Source organism: Ochotona princeps, chromosome 8, assembly GCF_030435755.1.
Source record: "Ochotona princeps isolate mOchPri1 chromosome 8, mOchPri1.hap1, whole genome shotgun sequence".
In the NCBI taxonomy this organism is placed as follows: Eukaryota; Metazoa; Chordata; class Mammalia; order Lagomorpha; family Ochotonidae; genus Ochotona; species Ochotona princeps.
Genome location: NC_080839.1, coordinates 58,636,465 through 58,650,513, shown reverse-complemented (window position 1 = coordinate 58,650,513; position 14,049 = coordinate 58,636,465). Strand labels below are relative to the sequence as shown.

Genomic DNA, 14,049 nt, shown 5'->3' with positions numbered 1-14,049 from the left:
CCAGTGCAGGGCCAGTCCAAACCAGGAGCTTCTTTCAGATCTTGCAAGTGGGTAGCAGGGGCCTAAGTACTTGGGGCATCTCCTGCTGCTTTTCCCAGGCCACTCCCAGAGAACTGAATCAGAGCAGCTGGACTATGAACCTAAACCTAAGTGGAATGTTGGCACTGCAGCTGGCAGCTTAACGAGATAGGCCATTGATGTGTGCCTCGGTGATTTTTTTTTCTTACAACTTTTTCATTCCAAAATAGAGCTCTGAATATGTGAGCTAAGTTTTTCATTCATGCATGCATTGTTTGCTTTCTCCCCTCAAAGAACTTACTATATATCCCCGGAGTTTTCTGAGATCCATTGGAGGGGTAAGAAGGGCTGTAACCCTTTCCTCACAGCACTTACCGTCTGTCTGATGAGATACTGACTTTCACTCCAGCACTTCTTGAGTAACTGTGGATTTGTAAACACAGCAGGTTATAGGAAGAAGGGCTCTGAGATGCTGTGAGATTATAGGATCAAGCAGAGCAAAGCTACAAAACAATTGATCTTTATTCAACTGTTTCTGGGAAGACATTCAGTTGTTTTGGTGCAGGTGGGAATAAGTATTGGTGACTGCAGCCTACCTGTCAGAAAGCTTTGGCCTTCTCAGCAGCAGCAGCAGCAGCTCGAACTCTGCCTCTGCTGCAGGTGGCCCTGTGCCCTGAGAGCCTGTGCTCAATCCCAAGGGTCCTCTACCTGTGGAACTGTGAAATGTGGATACATTAGTTGCTTACCTGATGAGCAGTTGTTGATACAATTGGTACTGTTGGAGAGTGAATTTGGTTTTAGTATTCCTTTTTGGCCTGTGCTTCATAGCTGTCTATCCAGGTTCCATTCATGTTCTCATTCTCACATAGCAGTGCACAATCTAGGAACATTGCCTGGTCTCTACCTTGAATAACTGCAACTCTCAATAGTAATATAAACACAGTCCTGGTTCACGAATTGGCTAATGGATTGTGACTGACCAAATTGGCAAATGATTTCTCTTCAGTATAAACCATACTAAATAAGCTCTTGTACCTATATACACATGGAGGATTATATATGTTGTGTGTATAACATATACAAACATATCACTCAAGGTTTTGTACAACACCTCATTTAAAAGCAGTGTTGGCTTTGCCAACCAGCTGAGAGGGATCATAGGCAGAACTGTTAGGTCACCGTGTTGCTCAACCCAACTGAAGTCCCAAGTTTCCCTCTTTGCTGTGAGCAGTAGCATTCATTCCTATGTTGCTGAGATCACGCATTTCCTATCATTAAAAGTAGGCAAGGCACTGTTTCCCCCTGCCTTGGGTGAAATTTTAGGCTCCATGCAAACTACGTATTAAGCCATACTTCCATGATAGAATTGCAGATACACCCATCATTCATGCTGGACTTAACAGCTCTTCGGAATTTCTCATGACGGTTTTTGCAGATTAGGCTGAAACGGAATTTCCATCTTTATTTTTTATGGTGCTAGAGTTTTCAGATGTTGAAAAGTTGAGTGTGACAAAAAGCAGATATTCCAGTAAGACGTTGTTTTCGTATTGGGGCAGGCAGGGGACTGATTTTTTTTTTCCCTGAATTCTTAGTGCTAATAGATGATCAGCTGTATTTTTCTGTGCCATTAGACAGCTTAGCTCTGATCTTTTTGCTTTGGTACTCTAATTTTCGGAAGTCACCTGGTGTTTAAATTAATTAATTAATCTGAAAGGCAGAGTAATAGAAAAGAGAAAGAGGTCTTCCATCTAACGCTTTCACTCCCCAAATATCTGTAACAGCTAAGGCTGGACAAAGCCCAAAGTTGGGAGCTTAGAGTTTCATCCTAGTCTCCTGTGTGGGCAGCAGGAACCCAGTACTTGAGTCAACATCTGCTACCTTCCCAGAACTGTCAGCAGGGTGCTAGATGGAAGTAGCGCTGCCAGGACTGCAACTGGTGCTCTGATACTGGATGCTGGTGTCACAGGTGGTGCTTAATCTTGACTGCCACAACACTGGTTTCCATCACCTGCTTTTGACTTTAGCTCATCAATAACACTATTTGACCTACATTTATTTCACTTAAGGAGTACACTGCACACCTACTCTGTACCAGTCTGTTCCCAAAATAGCAGATACTGAGCGAAGCAAAATCCCTCTACTTGTTGCACTTGTGGTGCTTACAGATCAATGAATGAATTAGTAAAACATGGAATATCAACATCCTAAGATATGTAAAGGAATCAGAGATTCAGGGAGTGTTCAAGTTCCTGTGGAGGTCAGGGGTCGAGTGTTGACAGATCTTTGCTAATCATTTATTTCCATCACTAACAGGTACCTGTGACCAGTTTACATCCTTTTTTGTGTTCTGTCAGTCCAGATCAGTTACTGATTCATGTTGATGGGATTTTCTTTTTCGGTGTCTAATTGAAAAAGTGCGTGTTAAGTTAAAGCTTTGGAAATTTTCCTGTAGTCACACCATGTTGGATAAACTGCATCTGGCATATGTCTTTAGTAATATTTATTATTTATTTGAAATGAGAGGCAGGTGTTATCTGAGACAGGATTGTCTTAGGGTTTTGGGTTTGCATAAATTCTAGTCTCATTTTTATACAGTGCTCCTCTCTTTGGCTGCATATTTTCAAATTGTACCCAAACACGTGGTGTTTTACATAGTACTGATGTTTGGCATTATACCTCTGGGTTGTTTTTTCCCCCCTCTTAAGCTTGTCTATCTTCACATCAGTTTGACTCTTTTTATTCCTGTTAAGTGGCTTCTATAAGAGTTGCTGTTAAGCCCCTATCTTCTGGCTAGTTCACTTTTTGCTTCTTTCACTAATAGCTTTCGTGGCTTCACTGTATTCATACTGTGTGAGCTAGAGCTCATTGAGAAATGCTTTTCTTTGATTTATGAAAGAACAGAACTTTTCTGGGGGAAATACAGGTAAAATGTAAGTGAGTGTTGTCAGGAGGACCACACTTTTTCCTAGTGTTTAGTTCAGGACAATAATCCTTCATTCTCAATAGTCATTGTCCACTTCAGACGTTACCTATTACTTCCAAACTGTACCTAGCACACATCATCCCTTAATGCTTCCTGGCAGCTTATTTTGGCTCTTCTGTTAATGTTGCTGCCTCTTTCAAGTTGGAGATTTTGGTTTTCTCTGGAGAACCACTTTCATCATTTCATACTGCATTCCTTGAACTTAACATTCAGCTTGGAGTTGTTGCCCATTCAATCTCCACCTTGAATGACAAATCACTGTGGATTCTGTCCAGAGCTCAACCAGGGAGCAGTCCTCCTGGATGTTAGCCTGTCACATCCTCAGTTTACAGATTCCTCTGAACTCGTGGAGTGTGGACAGGAATTGAATTTGCTGAGTCATCTCCCAAGGAGGCACACTAATATTTAGATATTTAAAGAGATGCTCAATATTTTTGATGTAGAGATTTGTTGTTTCCTGAATACCTGGGATTTGGGATTCCATGATCTCTTGAACTCAGTGTCATTATCTTTAAAATTGGGATTGAAATATCTTCCTTGTGGCCAGCACCATGGCCCAACAGACTAATCCTCCACTTTCAAGTGCCAGCATCCCAAGTGGTTGCCAGTTTATGCAAAGCCTTAGGACCCTTTACTCATCTGGGAGACATGGATGAGGCTTCTGGCTTTGGATCGGCTTAGCTCCAGTCATTGCAACCATTTGGGGAGTGAACCAGCAGATGGAATATCTTTCCATTTCTGTCTTTCCTCTCTGTAAATCTGCCTTTCTAATAAAAATAAATATCTTTTTTAAAAGAAGAAAAAAACTTTCCTTCCCTGTAGGATTTATTGTTGAAATAAGAAATATGAAGCACCTGACATGTTATATCCCATTTCTCCCTAAACATATTTCCCTTCTCTCTACTGCTCTGCTTTGAAATACAAGGAACACAGTAAAAAATTGATAGACCAAAATATGACAAAATTTATTTCTCTGTACAATCATATTCTCTATGGCTTTCCATAAAATTGTGTCATGAAGTTTTTAACTCTGTGAACAGGAGCTTTCTTTTATGAATGTAACAATTTTTAGTTTTGTTTCAACTGCATATCATTTTCATTTAGGTGGAATATATTTGAGAATTTGAAATGTATAGAGTTGTTTGTAACAAACGTTTAGTCTTCTATGATAATACCTTTCTATATCTTCTTCTTGCCTTCCAAGGCTGACTTTCACCCACAGCATGCATGGGTCTGACCCTCTTTGGGTTTAGTTGCTCTGTAGCTGAGTCTGTAATAATATCAAGTAACCTGGCAGTGCACACTTCTGAGATTCTGTCAGAGTGATTCTTCTTTGTTAGTTTCTCAATTGATCTCCTGCCTTCGTTCTAAACTCTCTAAATAGGTTTTGGGTGTTTGAAGAACTTTGTATCATTCAGTGCACTTAACAACCAGTTTGCTAAAGTCTTGGCTAAAGCCAGGCACACACAAAGAAATTGCACGAAAAGCATGGAGAGGTCATTGTTTTATTTTCAGATTATGAGGTTCAGTGTTATCTGTTTTTTTTTTCTTCTAAGATTTACTTTCTTTTTATTTGAAAGAGATTTTCCATCCTCTCTTCACTCCCTAAGTGACTACAGTGGGCATCCAAAGCCAGGAGGCAGGAGCTTCTTCTGGGTCTCCCAATGAGTGCAGGGTCTAGACACTTGGGCCATTACCTGCCACTTTCCCAGGCCATAAGTGGGAGCTGGATTGGAAGTGGGGCAGCCAGGACTAGAACCGGTGTCCATATGGGATACCAGCACTACAGATGGAGGATTAGGCTGTATGCCACAACACTGGCCTCTGTTATTCCTTTTGAAATACATAAATATTCATAGAATTATTTGAAATTAAGCATGTCCATAGTGGATTTATTTATTTTATATAGCATGTCCGTTGGAAACAAGGGACAACATAGACCTTTTGCAAATTTTATAAAATGCACAAATATCACTCTTAATGCTAAATCATTATAGGTTAAAGTAGGCTTTTAACTTTTACTGTTCACTGAGCATTTGACTGCATCTGCTAGATGTCAGAGAAGGCTTAAAATTGTCAAAACAAGAACTAAGAGCTCAACTTTTGAAATCAGGGCAGCTCCTGTCTATGGGAAGAAGTCATTGTTACAATGAAAATGTCTCTATGTGGTTTTATAGAGAACTTTGACTTTGTCATTTTGTTGGATTCTGTGGCATTCATTCTGACAGTACACATGTAGTAATTGATTTCCAGATAGATCACTGTACTTATTCTCAGGTACAGATAATAAATGGCAGAACATTCCCAACGCCTTGCATCCTACAAATCAGCGTTGTTATGCGGCATGATATCTCATCATTGCTCACATACTATGGACTTTAGTCATTTTTTTAAAAATAGTAAATTTCTGTCATTTGCAGCAACATGTATAGATCTGTAGGTCAGTACATTAAATGAAAGAAGTCAGACTCAGAAAACCCTATATCACATGTTCTGAATTTTTTGAGAGTAGTATACAAAGTTCATAGAAGATGAAATTATAAACTCTCCTGAATGTGGAGGTTAAAGTTGATCTCGAAGAAGTAGAAACTAGAATACTGGTTATGAGGTCCTGGGTGGAATGTAGCAGAGGGAGAGATGGGGAGAGCTATTGTATGGCAACAGTTTCAGTTGTATAGGCAGAATAGCACTGATAATTATGACTGACAGCATATTTACGTGTTTCAAAATAGCTAAAAGAATTTTGAATGTTTTCAACCCAATGAAATAGATCTGAGGTGATAGATGTACCAGTGACTTTAGTGTGATTTTTCTACATAATATGCATGTGTCAACATGTCACACTTAAAAATGAGAATACTTTAAAAAGTTGATGGAGAACGTAATTTACATAGAAGCTTATTTTTGGTGCAAAAATTCAAAATCTGTATCTTTTCATAATATACATTTCCATGAATTGTGAAGATCCCTTATATGTAAGTTAAATACATATTACACACCAAAACACATAAATATGCCTGAAATGTTTTCCACACACAAATGAGAAACCGAAGAATGTAGTAAAAACAGTATGGAGAATCTAAGATTGTAGAAAGGATATGTATGTGTCAAGTAGAGTTATTCTTTCAACGCAGCAATAATAATGGCTCAGAGAGTCAAAGTTTGAGAATACAGGTCCGCATGAGTACCTATAGTTGAGCTTTTCTGAAAGACAATTAGAAAGGTGAGGCAGGAAGCCTGTAATTTGCTGGGGTCCTTGGGTTGATACAATGAGATCATCGTTGGCTCTGTGCAACGTGCAGAGTGTTGGTTCTTCTCCAGTTATGCTGAGCAGTGATGATTCTTCAAGGATTGTGTAACAATTTTTGTCAGCGACTCTGCTACTACATATTTTAACTTCATTGGAACCGACAGCAAGGGCCTGGTACGAGCGTGAAGATTTCCTATACCTCAAGTGAAGCTGAACTTGTTTCATCACAGTGGCCTGATGAGCATGTGTCTCTCATTTTACCATGCTTGCTTTTCTGGCAACCATGTTCTCCCATCATCTTTAATACAAGAGATTATATGTGATCCATAGTTTAGGAATCATTAAAGTAATGGCATATTTGTAGTGAAGTACAACCCTCTGTTTTCATATAGCTGTAATGATATACTAGGCTATTTTGCTAGCTTAGATTTTATTCAGTTACTGAAGTCTGTCTTGATGATAAAGATTTTAATGAGGTCAGATGACTACTGAGTTTGCAGTCTTTGGGAGTTCATCTCCTTGGAAGTACAGCATTATGCAAATAAACTGTGGTTCTGGGAAAATTTATAGCCAATTGCAGGGAACTGATGGGTGGAGTATAAGAGGAGACAGCTTTGGCAGACCCTGACAATGATATTAGCTGTCGAAACCCTCTGTGCCTACAAAAAAAGAGTCATGGCCATCACAAAGGAGCTTCAGGCAGTCTTGTGCATTGCCAGGATTTTAGGAAAGGGCATTATGAAGAAAAATCTTGTGGCCCAGATTAAATGTGTCCCAAGACAGTGAAGGATCCATCCCCTTGAGAGTGCTAACCAGCAGGGGAGTCATCTATGTGAAATTGAGGGTAGTGGGATGTTCCCAGAGAGCTCAAGAGCAGTTAATGCTCTCATTTTCCCTGAAAGAGGAGAGAGAGTGGGGTCCCAGGAATTACTGATGATCTTCGTGTTGCTTTTGACAAAGAGATATAGAATGCATGGTTGGAAGGCTGAGGTGAAACACTTTTCAAAGTGGTGACGTTAAAAACCAGCCAGGATTCATTAGGTACAAATTATGCTGGACTACCCTGATGAGCCTTTTCTGACAAGCCAGGAAATTCTTTAGGAATGGCATGTCTAGTTTTCAACAAGGCATTTCATAGAGTGGCTTGAAACCTGGGAGGAGATGAGTGATTTGGAGTGTCTGACAACGTAGAATGATGGATGTGTAAACCTTTGAACTGCCATATCCAAAAGGTCTGACCTCAACAACTTCAGACAGAATTCATGGTCTAGAGGCGTTCATTAATTTGTCAAGTAGCAAATGCCAATTTGTTATATACTGAATGACCATTGGTAAATTTTTTGTTTGGCATCCAGAGGGCAGTTTTCTATATCACAGTGTTTTTTATGGTAACATTTTTGCCTGAGATAAAACAGAAAAGCCTGTTGAACTCGTTATGTCCAAGCCCTGGATAAATTTAGGCAATGTTCCTTTTTTGTAGGAAAAAAAATGTTTATTTGAAAGGCAGTGATAGAGGGAAAAAGAAGATGGTGGAAAAGAGAGGAAGAACGGTATCTTTCACTTGCTCTTTTACTCCCCCAGGTACTTTCAACAGCCAAGAATAGAGCAGGTTGAGGACAGGACCCAAGAAGTTGATCTGTATTTCCCATGGTGGCAGGGGTGTAACACTGGGCTGTCACCTGCTACTCCCAGGATGTTTTTTATTAGGAAGCTGGATCAGAGGTGAAGAGACTGGGACTCAAGCTTTCACTCTGCTTGGATTGCAGGTGTCCCAAATAGTAGCTTAACTTCCTGCTCCACACTACCCAATTGGGCAGTATTCTTAGAGTAAGCTTAATTTTGAGCCCAGAAATGGAAAACCAGGGACATAATCATCTCTGTGTGATACAGTGGTGTGCAGGTAGAGACTCTTGCTTCTCAAAGCATTGATAGAAGATCTTTCCAATGCTTACATGGATGTGTGGGAGCCAGGCCTTCTCTTGAGTTGAGAGCCTCTTACTTTATTAACTAAACTGAAGCATCGTGGAAATCATCAAATGTTTTCCTAGTAAAGGAGCAGCACCATTGATCAGATCTGTTTTTACAAAGTTGACTGGCTGGAAAATGGATTAGAAAGGACAGTACTTAGACAAATACCTTGAAAGATTAAGGCAGTAACTCATGTGAGAGAGAATGAAAGTAGTAGGAAAATAATGAAATGTGTACATTTCAGAAAGATTTAGAAAGTAGTTAGACATGACTTGGCAATAAATCAAATGTGGGTAAAGAGGGAGACTGAGGGATCTAAAGGGCATTTGAAAGCTGGGTGATACTGTTCATTACTATGAGGGATAACACAAAGGGCAAGAAAGAAATCAGTTTGGGTTATAGAGACTTTATTCTGAGTTGTATATGGGACATCAAGAAAATACCCAATGTATTAACAAGTTGGATTCGTGGAGGTCAAGTTGAGAAGTCTTGTCTAAAGATGTAATGCTGAGTTTGTTTTACCCCACCTGCATCCACTAAGTATGGGTGTTTGTGCATTTTCTGTCTAGATGTCTTCCTTGTCTCTTTGTGTTCTGTAGTGAGAGTTAACTGTGTACTCATCCCATTTAGACTATACTACCTGTCAGAAAATGATTGGCTTGATGGGATTCTGGTTTCATACAGTTATGTCTACGACAAGTAAATAATAAACACATCAGACTGCTCTTAGATAGTTCAAGGCATTCTGCCTCATTGTTAATCACGGTAGCAGCATAGAAAAAAATAGAAGTTTTATTAGTATTTCATGAGTGGTAATCTGCGATGTCTGTTAATTTAACTAGAGAAAATGTGATCTAAAAATGCATTTTGCCATTAAACTTTGTAGCCCTATAAATCACTTTCCCTAATGTATGAACAATTAAAGAGAACAACCATTACGTTTCTGAACTTGTTAGTGTTTTTGAAGCCAAACCAGATATTAGAAGTGACATTTTCCCATTGCTGTCTGGAATTTTCATGCCTGGCGTCTAGGCTCACTCCATTCCATTATTTACTTTGGCTCCAAAACTTGGCCTCTTCTTACAAAATGTTTGTCTTCAGTGTTTACAAAAGTAGATTCTCATCGCCAAATAAAGGGTGGGTAATGAGATAGTCTGGAAGTGCTATTTTTATTATCGTGGATTATGATTAGTTCACCATAATTAGTGGTAATTATTGAAAGTGACAGAGCACTTACATAGTGGCAGTTGCTTGGCTCCTTTCATTATGCAACATGTACAAGTGATCATGCAAGTATGGTCCTTGACCATGTTTGCTTGGTATTTTATGGTAAGAAAGACGAGTTCCCGTGAAGTACACTGCAAATAAATGCAGCCAGAACTGTGGATTGCTGAATTAAGACTAGATCTGTCTTCACTGTCAATGTGCTGGTGACTGCCTTAAAAGGATGGAGAGCTTTCGGCCTTCATGGTGAGGTGAACATCACAAGATGAAATAGTTGCGAAAAAGCCTTTCCATTCTCCTTTCTTACCCTTATGCTTAAGATGCTTTGATTACATTATAGACCATTGTCAAATTAAGGATAATTTTGTGTATGCAGTTTAAGCACTTTGTGATTTACTTTTTCCTCCGAGTTTTTGATTACTGATGCCACATTAGTGTCTGTCATCACAGTTCACAGTGGATTGGCTGAGGGGCATTCACATAGGAATAAAATTCACTTTTTTCTTTGAATAAACAGGATTCCAGTAGCAGTTTCATGGCTGTTGGATGAAATCAGTGAACGCCTAGGTGACTACCTGACACTAAATACTATGGCGATCAGCTAGTAGAAGCAAGCATTTGTAATTACCTTGTATCTGTTCTATCAGTAGACTTAACTGCCTGTGATAGAAGTTTAAAATTCAGATTACATTAATGGGCTGTGGATTCAAGTTTCAGAATCACCATTTTCAAACTGGGTGGCCTTGGATTAGCTCATGTAGACTTTGATAGGATGAGCAAGCCTTTAGTGTTTACATGCAGTAAATGCTTCCTAAGTGATAACCATTATTTTGATTACAACTACTATTGGTATTTTTCTACTTCTTGAGCCTGTATTCTGTCTCCTGATTGCCCAGTAGACATGTGTTGGTCTCCTCTGTTGGATTTGGTATGAATTCATTGCCATCATTTTATAAGCATTTTTTTTTCTGAAATCCTTTTCACTTTACTGTGGGAAAAATTAAACTTGCCGAGTGGCAATTCCTATCTATGAATTTTAAACCCTCCATTTCTACTGAAGTCAGAATTCCTTAATTAGATCTCAGCCAACCTTGGAATTTTTAGAAAATTTTATTTATAGGGCATGCTGCCTTAAAACTGCATTCTCACTCCTTCTTCCACCAAAGCCCTCCTTCCTTCTTGAATATATTCATGGGCATATTTGATGCTTTTTGAGTGACTTGGAGAAGGTGAGTTTAGGCACAGCAGCATCATCAGAATAGCTAGCACGTTGGAGCCACCTTTAAGATTCTGTCTCGTCTTTTAAAAGTTGACTTCATTTCTATTAAAATTTAACTTCACTCAGATTTTCTTGTTCTTTTCAATTATGCAACACTCTTGAAGATGTGGACGAGTGCCTGGAACGAAACATCTGCAGGAATGGTACCTGCTCCAACCTGGAAGGCTCCTACATGTGTTCGTGCCACAAGGGCTATGGCCCAACTCCAGACCACAAGCACTGTAAAGGTAAACACTTCGCTCAAATGTTCCCTTGAACTACATCTAGGTACGGAACAAGTAGCCCTGTGACAGGGAACCAGGCTGTTTGTACTTACTATATGTGAGTCCCTTGGGACACATTCTGGCTAATGTCTTCGAGAGACAGTCCTCATTGTACCGGAATGTAGACCTTATCTATTTACATTCAGAAAAACCAGTATAGTTTAGACAGTGTCTCTGAGCAATCAACTTTTTAGAATTGTTTCTCTGACACTTACATGTATTTGCACAATGTTTGAAATATCGTTGAATTATGTACTTTGAATTGTGTATGAATTATATCTTAATAAAACTCCTACTAAAAATCATCAAATACATGTTGTATAAAATATAGAATATTCAGGAAAGGTAAAAAAGGAAAACAATATGTTCTCACTATTTCACTCACAAATACCTACAGTTGATGGTTTGATACATAAAGGTGTACCATCTTATGTCCTAATTTTTGTCAATGGTATGTCATAGGCATTTTTCCTTTCACTAATGATTCTTTGGACAGTTTTAGAGGCTGCATAGTATTCTTTTTTTAAAAAAAAAGACTTATTTTATTTTTATTACAAAGTCAGATATACTGAGAGGAGGAGAGACAGAGAGGAAGTGGAGCTGCCGGGATTAGAACCAGCAGCCATATGGGATCAAGGCGAGGACCTTAGCCACTAGGCCACGCTGCCTAACCCAGCTGCATAGTATTCTATGTGGCTATCTTATAGGGTTTTTTTTGTTCTTTAGGTATTCAGCAAGCACTTTTTTTCAACTGCTCATTTATTATGTAAAAATAAGTGTTTCCCCAAAATGTTTGAATTTTAGAATTATTTGTTCATAATTATGAAATTCTTGAGCAATATGTTCTGAAACTCTTTTTACTATTTTATAGAGCATTAATTTTATTTCTACATGTACATCTCCCTTAATGCTAAAAAGATTTAATCTTCATGTGCTCATTCCCTTTAATATTCATTAACTACTTCCAAATATTAGGCATTTATTTCATATATTTATTAACCATTTCTGCAGATTCCTGTTCCTATCTTTTCCCATTTTGGATTCTCAGATAAGTTTTAGATAAAGTATAATTTTGAGGTGTGTGTGTTTGTATGTGCATTAGACCTTTTCTTGTAACTTGGCCAAAATTTACTTAATATTTCCTTTTATAATACTTTCTTTAAAGCTTTAATATTTCCCTTTGGTGAAACCTATGAAAAGTTTCTTTTCTGTTTTATTCCACTTCTCTTACAAGATGTGTTCTTTCAAAAGAAAAAAATTGTAGGGAATATGAACATTCAAATATTAGTGTTAGGTATTAATTAATTTCTCATTGTGGTAGGCAACCAGTAAGTCAGTCTCTTGATGTCTTTAAGAATTGAAGCCTGTTCCTCTGGTGGGTGGCCAGGAAGTTGAGGGCATCTGCCTTTCGTGCCTCACTCCTTTTGTCCAACAGGATTGCATCCACTCAAGGAGAGCATCTCAAATGGACACATCCCTGAGCCACATCCACAGCTTTCCAAATGACTCTTTGACCTCGGTGTCACCTCAGACCAAATTGAACATGAACATTTTCTAAAAGGTGTTCTCTCCCTGCCCCTTACACTTGAAGGTCTCAAGTTTTAGAAGTCACTGCTCATCTTTATTTAAATTCCGTATCTTGTCTATTTTTGTGTCCAGTCATTTGTTATCTTTCCTGTCTGCCTCGTTCTTCTCACCCAATTTGGTTTTGTTTTTTTATTTTTGTTTTGGAAAATACTTGTCGTCTGTACCCATTCCCATATTCCAGATTTGTTTGACATTATTGCATTTTTCAGTTTGTATTCTGTGACTCTTTCACCTTGATATCCCAACCTCAATAGGAAAAGCCCATGCCTGTTTTGACTGAGGCACTTGCTCATGGTAATCCTGCCTTTCACATGCATCCTTTTCCTCCAAGAATTGTTCTTACAGTGGTTGTATATATACGTGTTAGCCTTGAATGTCCTAAACTTATCAATATCTAGAGATAGTATGTATTTTGACTGAGCTGGACTTGTCACAGCAGTGTGTCCAGAATTCCCTTAAAGACAATGGTTTTCATAAGGAATACTGTTTTCTATTCATCTCTTGGCACAGAAATAAGAACTTATTTGTCTAGCAAGCATGTTTTATTAGAAAGCTTTCTTTTGTCTCAAAAGTTTTGTCCCTCAGTAGGAAAAAAAATTGTTTTTGTCTCTAGAATTTAGCTGTCTCTATTCCTTCTTGGTTGGTTTAAAGACCTGGAGATCACCTTGTGCAAAATAACTGGGCTACACTAAGTAATTAAAAATGTGGCATTACTTATGATGAATTACTTCTGATGCTATTCCCAACATAACTGAATAGCTTATGTAAGATGTCTGGCATATCCTGACTGTACTTGGAATGGAGAGTATCTCCTTGCCGCAGACATCTTTAATGGGAATGCTCAGTTTGTCATCCATGAGAATGTCAACACAAGCCCAAGCACTAAAACTTGTCAGACATTCTGTGAGATCCAACCAACTACAAGAGCTATTGTTGGTTTTAGGTTAATGAACTGGTATCTCAAGTATTGTGTAGACTGTGTTGAAGAAAATTACAATGTAGGCTGACCTTTGCTGCCCCGTTTTCCCAAAGCTGATGGATTGTTGGGAAGGTGTGTAAGAACTCTGAAAGTGAAATTCTGTTTGCATATTGAACTTCCTTGTCAGTACTTGGTATAAATTGTTTATAATTAAGAGACCAGCTATGTAATCAGTGAATAAATTTATTAGTCAACTGAAGTAATTGCTGTGGGATATTAAGAAATTCTTGTATTTGTTACATTATTAATTATGCAAATTATTTTAGAAAATAACTGACACCTTGCATATTCAAGATTAAATTCAGAAAATTAATGTCTCATTTGTTGCTAAGAGATGTCATGATCCTAAGGAAGCATAGTTGTTGGTGCTTGAAGGAAAGAGATGTTCAGTTAATTCTCTTTCATGTGCATTATAAAGAACATCCTTAGAAGAAAACAACAGTTACACATCGGTCTTATTAAAAATGTGTATTTTCATTTTCTTGAAAGGCAGAGACA

At 38.4% G+C, this 14,049-nt stretch overlaps 1 protein-coding gene across 6 annotated transcripts in view; it reads left to right on the top strand.

Moving 5' to 3' along the window:
• Positions 1-14,049, top strand: part of LTBP1 (latent transforming growth factor beta binding protein 1) — a 388,845-nt gene that overhangs the window by 293,832 nt on the left and 80,964 nt on the right. For all 6 annotated transcript variants that reach the window (XM_058668099.1, XM_058668100.1, XM_058668098.1 and 3 more), the window contains one exon: positions 10,827-10,949. In XM_058668099.1, the coding sequence (XP_058524082.1) occupies positions 10,827-10,949 (123 nt within the window). The remainder of the gene's footprint in view (positions 1-10,826; positions 10,950-14,049) is intronic.